Genomic DNA, 14,487 nt, shown 5'->3' on the forward strand with positions numbered 1-14,487 from the left:
CGGGCCCTTTGAGCTGCAGGGCCCAGAGCAGGCTGGAGCAGGGGACCCCCCCAACGCCTCACTGCAAAGCCTGTATCTGTCGCTCACCAGCTGCGTGGCCTCCCAGGCTCCCCAAAAACATAAAATGAGGATAATCTTGTGTAGAACGGAGACGCCAACTGTCCCCATCTCTTGAGGTTATTATGAGGACTAAGTAAGTCAGTAACACATGAAGCGTGGGAGTGGTGGCCGGTGAGTGTGAGTGGCCCACAGTGCATGGTGGGCTGGGGTTGGGGGGTGTCCCAGCTGGGCAGGACGGGCTTCGCTGCGCTCCAGAAAGCACAGCCCTCCCGTCTCTGGAGGCCCCTGGCTCTAGGTAGTTGTGCGGTGAAGCACCTTCGCCACAGAACTCATTGACGGTCGAACAGCTTTGCCATAAAAGATTAAAAAAAAAAAAAAAATAGTCCGTTGGTGGTTTGTTCTCGGAGGTGTCTGCGTTTTTATCACACGATATAAACCTCGGCTAGCCCTCGCCGTGGGTGCCAGGGGAGGTCAACCGCGAGTGTCAGCTTGATGGAAAACACAGTGGTGAACTTCCTGGGAGTGCGAAACAAGGCCGGGTAAAGCCAGGTTGCACGCTCGACTCTCCTAGGAACTGAGAGCACGTCAGTTACGACGCACGACGGCATCAGCATTTCCCATATTTCCTGCAGAATGCTAGGTGCCTATCAACCTACACGTGACGGCGTGCCAAGGGGACACGTCAGCAGAGACGCTTTCACGGGGCAAACACCATCAGTTACCAATTTGCACCCTAGTATTTGGAAAACGGATACCTCTCTTAAATGAAGGAAGAAATTAATTAATTAATTAATTTATTTATTTATTTAATGATTTTATTTTTGAGAGAGAGAGAGAGAGACAAAGCATGAGTGGGGTAGGGGCAGAGAGAGAGACAGACAGACAGACACACACACACACACACACACACACACACAGAATCCAAAGCAGGCTCCAGGCTCCGAGCCATCAGCACAGAGCCCGATGCGGGGCTCAAACTCACAGACCGTGAGATCATGACCTGAGCCAAAGCCGGACGCTCAACTGACTGAGCCACCCAGGCGCCCCAGAAGAAATTATTAATATGATTAGTTTTGTCATGTTTCATGGGGACCTTTTTAATGTCCCTCTTTTATCTTTCATGGCAAAATTGGCTTGTGGCCAATTAGTGAAGCAACTAAAACACCTGCTGTGGAATACCAGCCACCAGGTGGGTCGGCCTCAGCTGTGCCCCAGCAAGGACAGCAAACCACTGGACTTCCCGTTCATAAAGCACGTGTGCACCGCAACCCTGTCTGTTCCTGGATCCCCCTTGCGAGGCTGCATGGCTATGGGTGATGGCCTCATTTGTAGGGTGACCCGATGGAGGTTAGCCCCACACCAGCGATGCTCCCAGGATGGGCCAAGGCCCACGGGTGGCCATGAAATCCACTCCACGGCTACTAGTGTTCTTCTAAACACAGTCCCACGATGGCCCTGTGGGCGATTGACTTGAGAACCCAATACAACCAATGGATGGCATCTACTGGTGTTTAAGTGAATTGCTAACTGGCACAAAAGGTCAGTTGCCACCAACTCAGATGACCAGCCTTTTCTAAAGCCTCCGACTCAGGGCTCTGCTCTTGCTGCTGGGCCGCGTGCAAATATGGGGACTCCCTGGGACTTTTGGAGAAGGACATTTTGTCATCAGGGGATCGTCATGGCTTTGATGGTGACTATAAATTACAGAACTTGCTGACATTTTGCATCACTGTGGGTTGCTTGGTGAACCTTAGAGTCGGTAGTAACGATGACGATCCATCAACAGAATTTTGGGTCTGTGATTGTCTGGTGACACCCGGCCTTTGAGACGTATGTGCTGGGCTCAAGCATGAACCATCCATCTCTGCAGCTGGTATGAGGGCGCCTCACTGTCCTTCCCACTGTCTTTCCAGTGGGTGCACTGGGTGGGCTGGGGGATCTTTGATCTTGCCCTACCAGCATATTCAATACCATTTGGGAACTACTGTAATGAAAAAGACATGGCTCGGGGAGGGCTGACCCACAGGGAAAACGATGGAGAACATTCCTGGATGAAATCAACCAGCACGTCCTCTTTGCCAACCTGCTTTACACTCCCGCCTGCCCCGCGGAGGGTTGAGTCGGTTGGTAGCTGATGTTGCCGACAGGAGGGTACACCCTGCCCAATCCGTAAGACCAGGGGGGCAGCGGTGCCTGCTTTCCCTCATCTAGCAGCAAGGCAGGGCCTGGCCGATGTATGGTGACCAGATGCCCTGAGTGTTGGGGCCTGAAGAGGGTCCTGGCATGCAGGAATTTCAGGTTCGAGTCCAGGGTGAGGAGTGCCCCCTACGCAGGTTTTAACGTCTGTTTACTTGTAATGTGATAGCCTGGTCTATGCAAACTATAGATAGCAAAGTAGACCTTATTTTACAGTTACAATACCGTAAGTACGGCACAAATGTATGTGTAGCTTATGTTTATAACTCACATCCGTGACCATGTTGTCCATTAGGTAATTCAGAGATTTGCGGATGAAATGGTCAAATTCGTCCAGGACCATGTCGTCAATGTAGTTGACGTAGTCTTTCCAGGACTGGCTCGTCGTATCTGCTCTGAACAGCTCAGCATTTTCCTGCGAACAGAACCACACAGTCGGCTGATGCTTCATGGATTCACCTGCTCCTTCTTTAACCAACTCACTAGGGGACTCTCCGGGCTACTCTTGTCCCTGTTCACATACTCCAGGCACACAGGGTTGCTTTTAGCTTCTTGAAAGTGCCGGGCTCTTTTCTACGTCAGAGCCTTCCCACAGGCTGCTTCCCATTCTTGCCAAGCCTTCCTTCTTCTAATCTTTTAGGTTTCAGCCCAAATGTTACCTCCTCACAAAGGAAAGCCCCCCCCCACCCCCCCCCATTGACCACACCCTATTCATCTCAGATTTGGCTTCTGTTCCTGCCTCTTACCTGTAATCCCTCTAGCAATCCATTATTTGTGCCTACTATAGCACAGATGACAACCCTGAATTATTTTATTTGTGTTTAGTCTGTACCTCCCCTTAATACCAAGCTACATGAGTTCATGGATTGACTGTCCTTTCCATCACTGTACCTTCAGCTTGTGGCAGGGTGCTTGGGACAAAGCAGGAGCTGGTGAACGGATGGATGGGTGGGTGGAATGATGAGTGGATGGCTGTTTGGATGGATGGATGGATGGATGAGTGGGTGGACGGATAGGTGGATGGGAGGATGGGTGGATGGATGATTAGATGGCTAGATGGATGAGTGGTTGGATGCGTGGATGGGAGGATGGGTGGATGGGAGGATGGATGGATGGATGGATGGATGGATAGATGGATGGATGGATGGATGGATAGATGGATGGGTGGATGAACAGATGGATGAATCTGTAAGACACTGAGAGCTATAGGATAAACAAAGATGAATATGGCCCAGTCTGCACCCTCAGGGCAGTTATCTTCTAATAGGGGAAAGAAGACACAGGCCTAAGTAACTTCAGCCTAAGGCAGAGAGAAATGGTTCAGATGATTATTATGTGCATCGAGGACTCTGCCAAATGGGACAACAAAGCCTTGCCCCCTCAGCTTGCTGGCTTCCACTTTTCTGGAACCTGGGTTCCTATTCCCCGGCGCGCTGCCTCCTCTCTGTCCTCTTTCTGTGCCATTGTGTTGTGGACCTTTCCCTCACTCCAGCCAAATTTCTCTCTGCTTTGCCCATTTCCAACACATCTGAGAGCGTTAATAGGTTAACTGGTCAACGCTTCCAAGTAATATGTTTGCAGGTACACATTTTAATTTAGTGGGAGCTTCTGGCACCAGGGCAAAGGGGAAGGAAGAGGGTCTGGAAACGAGACAAAATATCTTCTGATCCAGTCAAGTAACTCCACTGGGGCAATGGCCTTGTAAACAATGGCTTGACCGTGAGAACAGCCAATGAGATACCCTCCTCCCTGGCGGGGCGGTGGGTGGAGGGGCGGGTGGTGGTGCTGCGGTCTGTCTGGGTGTGGTGATCCATCACTGAAGTCCACATCCATGATTTGTACCAAGCATCAGAAAACCCAAAAACAACTGCCCCGAAAATATCTTGAGCTCAAGGTAGAATCTTCTTTTTGGGGGCCAAGGCAGAGCTCCACCTCTCACGCATGCCTCAGAAACAAGCTAAAACGCAAGCCGGATCAAACGGCGGCCAGTGAGGAAGGTGTGAGAACCCCCGTGTCGCCGGGAACCTGGGTAGACCTTCCAGGGGCGCCAGGCTACCGCTTCTCCTTCTCCCTCAGAGTGCTCCGGCCAGGACAGAGGCCCACGGCCCCTTGAGGCTGTTGACAACAAGGCACAACCTACGCTCGGGGCAGCCCAGCAGGTGAGTGCTCTCACATCCCCCCAGTCGGAACGTGTCGGCTCTGGGACACCAGGCACACATGTTCCACATTCCTCACCCGCGTTTACGTGTTTCGTTTCCTCCTCGCACTCATGTCGGGAAAGCGCCAAGGACAACAGAGACACACGGCGCCTGTCCTCAAGCAGCGTAACCCAGGGAAACAAGATTTGCTGACCTTGTACGATGACGTCACTTGTCTATACCACTTTTGTGCAGGGTAGGGCGTACCGACCCCTTAGCACGGAGGAGGGCAGGCCCATAGCAAGAGAAACTCGTTAACCGAGGGTACGTTTACCATAGTCTGTCTGCTTTCTGCAAGTGAGACTCTCGGAGTAAAGAGAGTAACTTCCGTGACCACTAAAGTAATTTTTGTGGCATCTCTGGCTCTCCCTCTTCTACTGAAAGTGAGTGGCCTCTCGAAGCCCCTTCTGGGTCAGTCCTTACCATGACCATGGCTTGAATCTTTACACCAGCGTCCTTGACCGCCATGTAGCGCTTGTTGAGATTGACCATCCTTCCGTCCAAGTCCAACAGGGCCTCCTTCTTATTGTCCTTTCTCTCAAACATCGGGTTGGCCGACCAGTCCTGCAGGGCACAGGTGGGAGTGAGGAAAACATATGGGGAAAACACCTGTGGTCTTGTGCCTTCGCTGCTTGCTCGTTGATGCGAATGTCCTTGTCCCTCGGAGAGGCCTGGGGGCCCCTGAGGACACTTGAGCAGAGAGCTTAGACGGTTTGCCTAAAAGCCAGGCAGAGCCTCAGGGGGTGGGGGTAGGGGTGGGGGGTGCAAGGAGACCACTGGATGGCTCTACCTGCCTGACCAGGCCCAAGAGGAATCACCCTGGGGCAGGCATCTGTGGTGAGGGGCGTGTGGTCAGAGCTGGGCAGAGCATCCATGGCTCCGAATAGCAGGCCCAGGGGGAGGAGTCCCTCTTGTGGGGACAGCTGACCTACTGCTGGGTGGGGGAGCGGGGATAGGGGGGTCTGACCCTCCTATAATTGGGACTTCTACTACAAGGATTCTTGTCATCGGCAATTACGATACTGATTTTGCTCTATTATCCAATAGTTAGATCTTTTTCAAAAAATTTTTTTAAACATTTTATTTTTGAGAGCAAGAGAGACAGAGTGTGAGCGGGGGAGGGGCAGAGAGAGACATACACACACACATGCACACAGAATCCAAAGCAGGCTCCAGGCTCTGAGCTGTCAGCACAGAGCCCGACACAGGGCTCGAACCCATGAACCATGACATCATGACCTGAGTGGAAGTTGGACGCCCAACCGACTGAGCCACCCAGGTGCCCCCTTTTTTTTTTCATTTTAAATTCTCATCAATACACACAGCAACAAAACACTGAGTGGGAAAAGTTTCTGGACAAAACCCACACCCCCTTGGCCCCATGTCTTCCTGTCTCCCCATCCTGGTCCCCACTGGAAACTTCGGTTGCCCCAGCACTTGAGATGGTTTGTGGGACTCTCTGTGTCAGATTGAGTCATGTCTAGACCGTCTTGTGACTCGAGTGTGAGCAACCAAGGTTTAGCTCACCTGCCTCTCCCTTCTCCCCAGTATTTGAGAATTACATGTGCCTTATTACTATTATTTTTTGCATTATTTATTTCAGGTCTAATAGACTGATTTGAATTGTTTTCTTTTCCAATTACTTGGTTTCCTCATGCAGCCGGGGAGTCAGATGCTACTTACTGTCTTGTTTGGGTTGCTGATTTTCGGATGGAGTAATCCGTGTGAGGGCCTGGGCGAGCCAGACCCCGCTTCTGCACCCAAACCCTGAGTGAGGTGGCCCTCCATCCACCCCCTCCCTTCCGGCCAGGCTGCAGCTTCTGAATGGACGTGTAGAGGACACGGCTGGGGGCAGGGCCCTGAGGGCAGCACGAGGGGCCCGGTGACTGCTCCCCCTGTAACTGAGATTAATGTGGGAGGTGAGAAGGGCCAGCCAGATGAGGTCACAAGGGTGGGGCCCCCAAGATGGGATTAGTGTCCTTATAGGAAAAGGCAGAGAGACTAAACTGTGTCCTCACCATGTGAGGCAGGAAAGGGGCCCTCGCCATCAACTACGGCTGACGGCACCCTGATCTTAGACCTGCAGCTTCTAGAGCGGAGCCGAGTGAACGTGTGCTATTGGAGGCTGAGATGTCGTGTTACGGCAGCCAGGCCGATGTCCCCACCCCCCCTCCTGCTCTGACACAGAGGGCGCAGTCAGAACGCACTCCTGACCCCAGCAAGCTCAGAGCCAGGGGAACCAGCATTCCTGCTGTGCCCGGTGGAGAACGTGGAGACTGGCAGAGCTCCTGAAGGGGGTACCCGTGAGACACTGAGCAGGTACAGAAGATTCGGCCTCTTTGGGACAGGAAGCACTTAACCAAGTCTGGGGAGCGTTAACAAGAGGAGACACCTGTCCAGACGTGCTGCGGGGGCGTTTCTGAGCCCTGACGGTGATGAAGAACTTTACGTGCCTACAGAGAGAGCAGGGGCACCCACAGGACGGTCACGCCATCGCCAGCCTTGTTGACGTGGGCCTGGGAGACAGGGACTGCGACAGCTGAACTGTGTCCCCCAAATTCACAGGCTGAAGCCCGGACCCCTTGGTATCATGGGACGTGTCTAGAAAGGGCTCTTTAAAGAGCTGGTGAAGGCAAAATAGGGCCATTAGGTGGGCCCGAGCCCAGTGTGACTCACGTCCTTATAACAAGGGGAGATCAGGACACAGACATGCACAGAGGGACGACCACATGAAGACACGGGGAGGAGACGGCCGTCTGGGAACCCAGGACAGAGGCCTCTGGAGAACCACCCCGATGGCACCCTATCCGGACGTCCTGCCTCCCAGACTGTGAGGAAATGAACTTCTGCTGTTTAAGCCGCCCAGCCAGCGGGCTTTGTCAGGGCAGCGCGAGCTCGCTGATACACAGATGTCTCTAGACTGTTGAAAGGAAAGGACCGTATCAAAACAATCGCTCACCTGGACAGGACAACTGCAGGTGAGGTCAAGAGAGACAGATTTTTGGACAAGCAGGGACCCACTAGGTCATCAATGCGCCTTTCCTGCCCGCAGAAACCACCTGAAGAAATATTCCACTCAAGCGACAACCGAGCAATGATCCCGGTCTACAGTTCATGGAGTAAACCCAAGCGGGTGTTGGTGAGCCCCTCCCTCCCTCCCTCTCAAAAATAAACATAGAAAAGAAAAAAGAGAAAAGAAAAGAAAGCTCACACCATGACAAAGGAGACTCAAAACCAAACGATGGCCGGAGTCAGAAACGTGAAAATCTTCCAGCTCAGACATTTGCAGGGAAGGGGCTGGAGGTGGCAGAATATCTGAGGTCCCATGGGTGGGGGCACAATGGGCAGTAAAACAGAATGTGATTATTTAATCTTGATATATAGATGGAGAAATAGAGCTTAAACATGATTGTTTTCAAAATGAAATGGAGTGGGGCGCCTCCTGGTTGGCTCAGTCAGTGGAGCACGTGATTCTTAATCTCACGGTCATGAGTTTGAGCCCCACGTTGAGCATAGAGATCATTTAAAGAAATAAACTTTAAAAAAATGGAGTCACGTAGTAGACTGTAAATTAACGAGGCAGGGCAGTTCAAGCTCCCCTTTGGATGTGTCACTGCAGAGGTCTCTCTGCACGTTAGGGCCTTGATGACGGACCGTGGGGAGGCTAGTGAAGGAATTCACCCCCAGTTTCCTGGATTGGGCTTGAGTGAAAGTCAGCTCGGTGCCTCCCTGAGCGGAGCTGAGTCTCAGGGTACCTTCCTGCCCCCTGTTCCCGGTGCCTTCCCGGCAGAGAGAGGACCCTACAAGCACTCTTGCCGAGCTCAACAGAACGGAACAGAATTGAATTCTGCACCCTGGCCTGGGACTTCTCTGCCTTGGGACCACCTTGACATCGTTGTGCAGTCCAGAGCCTCACACAACAAGTTCCTGCTGCCTTTGGGACTCTCTGTGAGCATCTCCGTGGGTGCCTTTTCCCCAGGACTCTCTCCTGGGCTTCTGGTTAAGCCCTGCTCTATAATACCTTGCTGCTTACTCACCTTCATGGCCTGAGAAATTCCATCTATATTTTGCTTGGCTTTTTGCATCCTGTTCTGCAAGTTATGTAGAATTTCTCGCAAGTCTTGGATATACTCTAACACACCTAAAATATAAACATCAAGGAATATAACGAAATGAACAATTCAGAACAGTGAAAAGTCTTGGGCAGGCTTTAGCGCTCATCACTGCCAGACAGCACTTGGAAAACATGCCCACTGCTCATCCAGAGTTCTCCAACACAATGCTGACAGACGACGCACACAGCGTCTGTTCGGAAGTAGGACTTCCCTATCCCCAAATAGGTGGGTCATCAGTTCTCGGGCCCCCACCCCCCGAGGGGACCCCTCGCGCCCCTGCCCCTCCAACCACCAGCAGGGCACTGGAGACACATGAACATGGTGACAGGTCTCAGCGTCCTGGGCCACAGCGGCTGGAAAGAGGTGCGTCCTTGGGCCGCAGTGAGAAGCAGTGTATCTTCTCTGCACGGAAAGTCCAGGCCAACCCTGGCTGCAGGGAGGTGGACGGTCCCACCTTCTAATTGAGACAGTGGAGACAGAATATGGCCGAAAAACGGCCCAGGGCAAGTTGTAGGCCTTGATAAAGGAGACAGCCTTGGTGATGGTGGCCACCCAGAGGTGGGTCCAGAGGGGAGGGACATCAGGGGGGAAGGCTTCTGCCTGCTCCCGTGGTAGGAAGAAGGGACTTCGTGAGCACACTTCTTTCTGCTTCTCCGACACCTGCCCAGGAAACCACCAAAGAGCCCCAGGCCCCACAAGCCCACTGTGAAAACTTTGGGACCCTTGGTGTTCCCCGGAGGGGTCTTTGTAAGTGACACAAATGGGCTCTTTGGGACAGGGCAAGCAGGTGGAACTCTCTGATGGCCTTTAACATAACCCCACTGGAGTCAAAGTGGACCCACCCAACCAGGAGGCAGAAGCAGCCATTTGCAAGTATCATAGGACAGACGCTGGACAGGGAGGACATCCCCCCCACCCCGTCCTACCACCATTGATCTGCTGGTCACCCTCCCAGTGAGACAAACATGGCCTCAGTACCTTCCCCGTTCCAGAACAGCGTTGTTTCAGCAGTCAATAACTTGACATCGATTGCTTCCAGTTCTGACTTTATTAGTGGAAATTCTACATCCATCACGGTGGTCTTTATCTGCAACAAAAAGGCTATAGTCTCAGGGCCTTTGCTCCAAATCCAGCCAGATTTTAAATGGTCTCATGGTTAGGGTTTTCTTACCCACTACCAACCAAACCAATTACAACTTGTGTCATTTAATTGGGAATTATATATAATTCAAATTCCAGGAGATTTCAGCTTCTAAAAACTACTTTTATCACCAAGGATTTATGTATGCACTTAACTCCTGGCTACCTATGGAATGGGGTAGAAACAGAAGGAAAGGTGATAATGGGACAATAATGAGTGTGTAATCCAAAACTGTTTTTATTTGGCTTAAAATCATACAAAGAAACTCAGAGAAATGGACACGAGTAACTGAAGCAGGTCGGGGCTCAGAATCTCTCCTTGGTCATAAACCCCAAGCCTGCAATTTAGGTACATAAAGGAGATCCAGGGGGTGCCTGGGCAGTGTGTGTGTGTGTGTGTGTGTGGCAGGGTGGGGTGGGGGGGCCCGCGCTCAGTTGGCTAAGCATCCGACTCGATTTCAGCTCAGGACACGATCTCGCAGTTCATGAGTTCAAGCCCCACATTGGGCTCTGCGCTGACAGTGTGGAGCCTGCTTGGGATTCTCCCTCTCTCTGCTCCTCCTGTTCGCATGTTCTCGCTCTCAAAATAAATAAACTTTAAAAAATAAAAAAGGAGGGGTGCCTGGGTGGCTCAGTCGGTTAAGCGTCCGACTTCCGCTGAGATCATGATCTCACGGCTCGTGAGTTCGAGCCCTGCATTGGGCTCTGTGCTGACGGCTCGGAGCCTGGAGCCTGTTTCAGATTCTGTGTCTCCCTCTCTCTGTCCCTCCTGCCCCCCATCATCCTCTGTTCTCTCAAAAATAAACATTTAAAAAATTTTAAAAACAACTAAAAAAAAAATAGAAAAGGAGATCTAGGATCTACAGGGAAGCTATTCAAGCTGTTTGTGAATCAGAGCACTCATCCAGGTCCCATATAGTGTTGATATAGTTCTACCCTGCTCTAATAGAGAAATTCATTTAAGGCCTGGAAAAAACATCAATTCACAAAACAGGAGGAAAAAAGGAGAAGGAGGGTATATATAATTTTTTATAAATTATTCCTTTATTTTTTAACTTCTTAAAAAATTTAATGTTTATTGATTTTGAGAGAGAGAGAGAGCGTGTGAGCGTGAGCAGGGGAGGGACAGAGAGGGAGGGAGACAGAATCGGAAGCAGGCTCCAGGCTCTGAGCCATCAGCACAGAGCCCGACGCAGGGCTCGAACTCACGAGCCGTGAGATCATGACCTGAACCGAAGTCGGACGCTCAGCCAACTGAGCCACCCAGTCGCCCCGGTAAATTATTCCTTTAAATGACAAGCACCGTTGGAGTCTTGGAATGTCCTTTTACCTAGCAACATTTTTATTTTATATAACTTTTCAAGGACACTTGTACTTTATAAAGTGAGGGATGCAAAACAGAGTTAAAATCGTACATTAAACGTTGACCACTCTTGCCTTTCAGAATAATCCCTCACATACATTTATTTGGTCCTTTTACGTGCCCCACCCCCCCCCCCCCCCCCCCCGCCACCCCTTTCTGCTGACCTCTGCCCTCAGGTGTTTTCATGTGGTTCACTCTCTAAGCAGGTGGGTGAGGCCAGAGAAGTAAAGCTTACAAACCTATCACCGATAGAAACAGGACGGAAAGAAGAGAATTCCATCTATGGAATTACAAAGCGAGTGAACGAGAAGGTACCGATTCCACTCATCAGAGTTTAGATACGAAATAAATATAGCGGGCCGTGGTCCCCTCCCAATTACCTGTGCCGCTGCTTTGAGAACATATCCCAAGTGAGATCGTTTCATAGCACGCCTCTGTGGTGTGTTTAGTCACTAAGTCCTGTGACTAGAGTTCAGAGGGGAACCCTTCACACAGAACTTCTCCAGCTGGGAAAGGTGCTGAGTTCCCGATGACTGCGTCACGGGCAGAGATGGGAGGTATGTCCCGGGCTCCGAATCCAAGGCCAGCCTGGCCGGGGCCGCCTCAGGCTGCGCGTCCCGTCCACGACGCACGTGGACACTCAGGGCCTCAGGAAGGCCGTTCGTTTATTGCCTATTTTCCGTAGTAACCGCCCAGAAAAGTAGCCACTATGTCTGTCGTAACTGCCAGAGTAAACAGAGCCCACGGCGATGAGATCCACGTAAGGATACGTCCGTCCTGTGTATTTTTTAAGAGCCTATGTTATAAACCCACGCCTTTAGGGTGCTGTCCTCAGAAGTGTGACCTGGGATAAAAAGCACACTCGGGGGGCGCCTGGGTGGCGCAGTCGGTTAAGCGTCCGACTTCAGCCGGGTCACGATCTCGCGGTCCGTGGGTTCGAGCCCCGCGTCAGGCTCTGGGCTGATGGCTCGGAGCCTGGAGCCTGTTTCCGATTCTGTGTCTCCCTCTCTCTCTGCCCCTCCCCCGTTCATGCTCTGTCTCTCTCTGTCCCAAAAATAAATAAAAAAAAAACGTTGGGAAAAAAAAAAAAAAAAAAAAAAAAAAAAAAAAAAAAGCACACTCGGGCAGTCCCTCGGATACCCCAGCAGACTCCTTAAAGCACCGCGTGCCCCTCTCTGGCTCGGACACTAACAGACATGAGCCGTCTGCAGGCCAGTGGTCTCTTGCCAACAGAAAGCACGAGAAGGACGAGAAGGGCCCGGCACGTCTCTAAAGAGGGGAATCCGCATCAGCAGCGAGCGTCTCTAGCTCCAGGCCTCCTCACCCTAACCCAACGTTTGTATCAGCAGAGGGACAGAAGAGGGACGGAAGAGGGACAGACTGCATCCGTAGCCGGAGCGAACGTGCTCCTGGCTTCTTGAGTTGGAGAGCAGTGGGCGTGGCTGGGTTTTGTGTGGAAATACAGAAGTCAAAGACGGGCTCTTTTTTTTACATTTATTTATTTATTTATTTTGAGAGAGAGAGCGAGCGAGCGAGCAGGGGGAGGGCAGAGAGAAGGGGAGAGAGAATCCCCAGAAGGTTCCACGCTGTCAGCACAGAGCCTGATGCGGGACGGCGCACATAAGCGAGCCACTTAAATTTTATCTTGAGAAACGCGATTAGTGAAAACGAGCTTCCTTCAGTTTCCACTGAACACGTCTTCGGTGACGTTACCACCGTCACGCGCGACCCCGGGGAATGGAGTGAGGAGCAGGCCCGTGGTTGATTCTCTGGTGGGTGTGTCCGGGGTGGCGGTGGTATTTCTGACAAATCGACGTGACGGCCCGAGCCGGCCCGCTTCACTTCGCGCTCGGCTTTGCCAGCATGGTCACGAAGGGGGTCACCTCCACCAGGAGCGGGGGGCTTCCCGGGTCTCCCCAAGGCCTCTCTCTTAATCTTTGGATACTCCGACTCCTCTCTTGGCTGGCACCAGATTGCTGGGCTCGGTCCAGCACACGGTGTGATCTGACCACCGTCCCCTACAGGAGAGGTTGGCTAAGCACGATCTGCTATTCCAGAAACATCCTTCGGACTCAGCATTACTGCTGCCATTTTCTTAGGTCCTAGGAGGGAGGTGCAGGGCGTGCCGTGCTCCAGTGAATACCAGCTCACATGGAACTTAGGGAGGTTGCTGGGGAGGGGACGGACAGCAGGTGCAAGCCCTCCCCTGCCCGTGCGGGATGGACCCGGGCATTCGGTACAGGACTCCTGCAAGACAGGCGAGGGAAGGCAACAGAGGCACGGCCCCGCGGCTCTAAGAAAGGGGACCTCGGCTCAGGAACCCGTGAACAGAGGCATCTCTTGGGCGGATCTGAGGCGCAAAGCACAAGAACAAAAATGAAAACGATCCAGGCCCCAGACAGTGCTTCCCGTCGGGGGCAAGCTCGCTGCGAGAACCGTGAACCTGCCCTCGGTGGCTCGAGTCTCACGAGAGGGCAGAACGAGTAAGGTTACCAACAGGAAATCCACAGACGTGGGCGCATCTGGGGGACCCAAGGGGATGGGACCAGCAAAGTCCACGTTCAGGCACCTCCTTGGACTCTCGGGGCCTCTCTGGCCACGGGCTGAGCTGCCTGTTCCCTTCCTTCCACAGCTTGTGCTTCTGTCCTCCGTCTCTCTGTGACTCCCACGTGAAGGAGGCTGGCAGCCAATTCCAAATTCCCAGGGCTCCAAGGAGAGGGAATCTTGGTGGCCCCGTGGATCAGGCGGGTGTGGTGGGCCACATGGTTCTCCAAGGACGTCGGCGTCCTAGTCCCTGGGATCTGCGACCGTCCCACCTTACCCGGCAAAAGAGAATTTGCGGATGAGATTCACTTAGAGACCTCGGCACCGGTAGGTGGTCCAGAATTTTCCGGGCAGGCGGGCCCAACGCAATCACAAGGTCCTCGTAAGAGGGAGGCGAGAAGGTCGGAGGGGAAGAAGGGACGTAACAAAGGAGGCAGAGGCCGGAGGGGTGTCGTCTGACGGCAGAGGGACGCGGAAGGCGGTGGCCTGGAGGAGGCAGGCGAGGAGGCGGCTTAGCCCGCCAGGAAGCAGCCCGTCTGACTCTGATTTCAGCAGAAGGAAGCAGATCTTGGACCTCTGACCTCAGAGCCGGAAGAGAGTAGACGTGTGCTGTCGGAAGCCACTGCGTCTGTGGCGGCCTGTGGCGGCCACCCCAGGAGGCTCACGCAGAGCCCACGTGCAGCCTCGTCCGCCGCAGCCTGGGCAGGAGCGAAGGTCATGTGGCACCAGCGGCAGCGTCTTCCGGGGTCTGTGCGGAAAGGGGTGCCCGCCACGGCCCACGGCGGCCCGAGTCCACGCCTCCCCGCGTCCCCTTCCGATCTCGGATTCAGCTTCCAGGGGCTCTCATGCCAGGAAGGAGGTGCGTGGAACA

General features: G+C 52.9%; 1 protein-coding gene across 1 annotated transcript in view; it reads right to left on the reverse strand.

Moving 5' to 3' along the window:
• DNAH17 (dynein axonemal heavy chain 17) overlaps positions 1–14,487 on the reverse strand; it is a 104,856-nt gene that overhangs the window by 73,484 nt on the left and 16,885 nt on the right. The window contains 4 exon segments of the mRNA XM_042915889.1: positions 2,528–2,671; positions 4,878–5,018; positions 8,492–8,595; positions 9,548–9,656. Coding sequence (XP_042771823.1) covers positions 2,528–2,671; positions 4,878–5,018; positions 8,492–8,595; positions 9,548–9,656 — 498 coding nt within the window.

The sequence above is a fragment of the Panthera leo genome, chromosome E1 (genome assembly GCF_018350215.1).
Source record: "Panthera leo isolate Ple1 chromosome E1, P.leo_Ple1_pat1.1, whole genome shotgun sequence".
Classification (NCBI taxonomy): Eukaryota; Metazoa; Chordata; class Mammalia; order Carnivora; family Felidae; genus Panthera; species Panthera leo.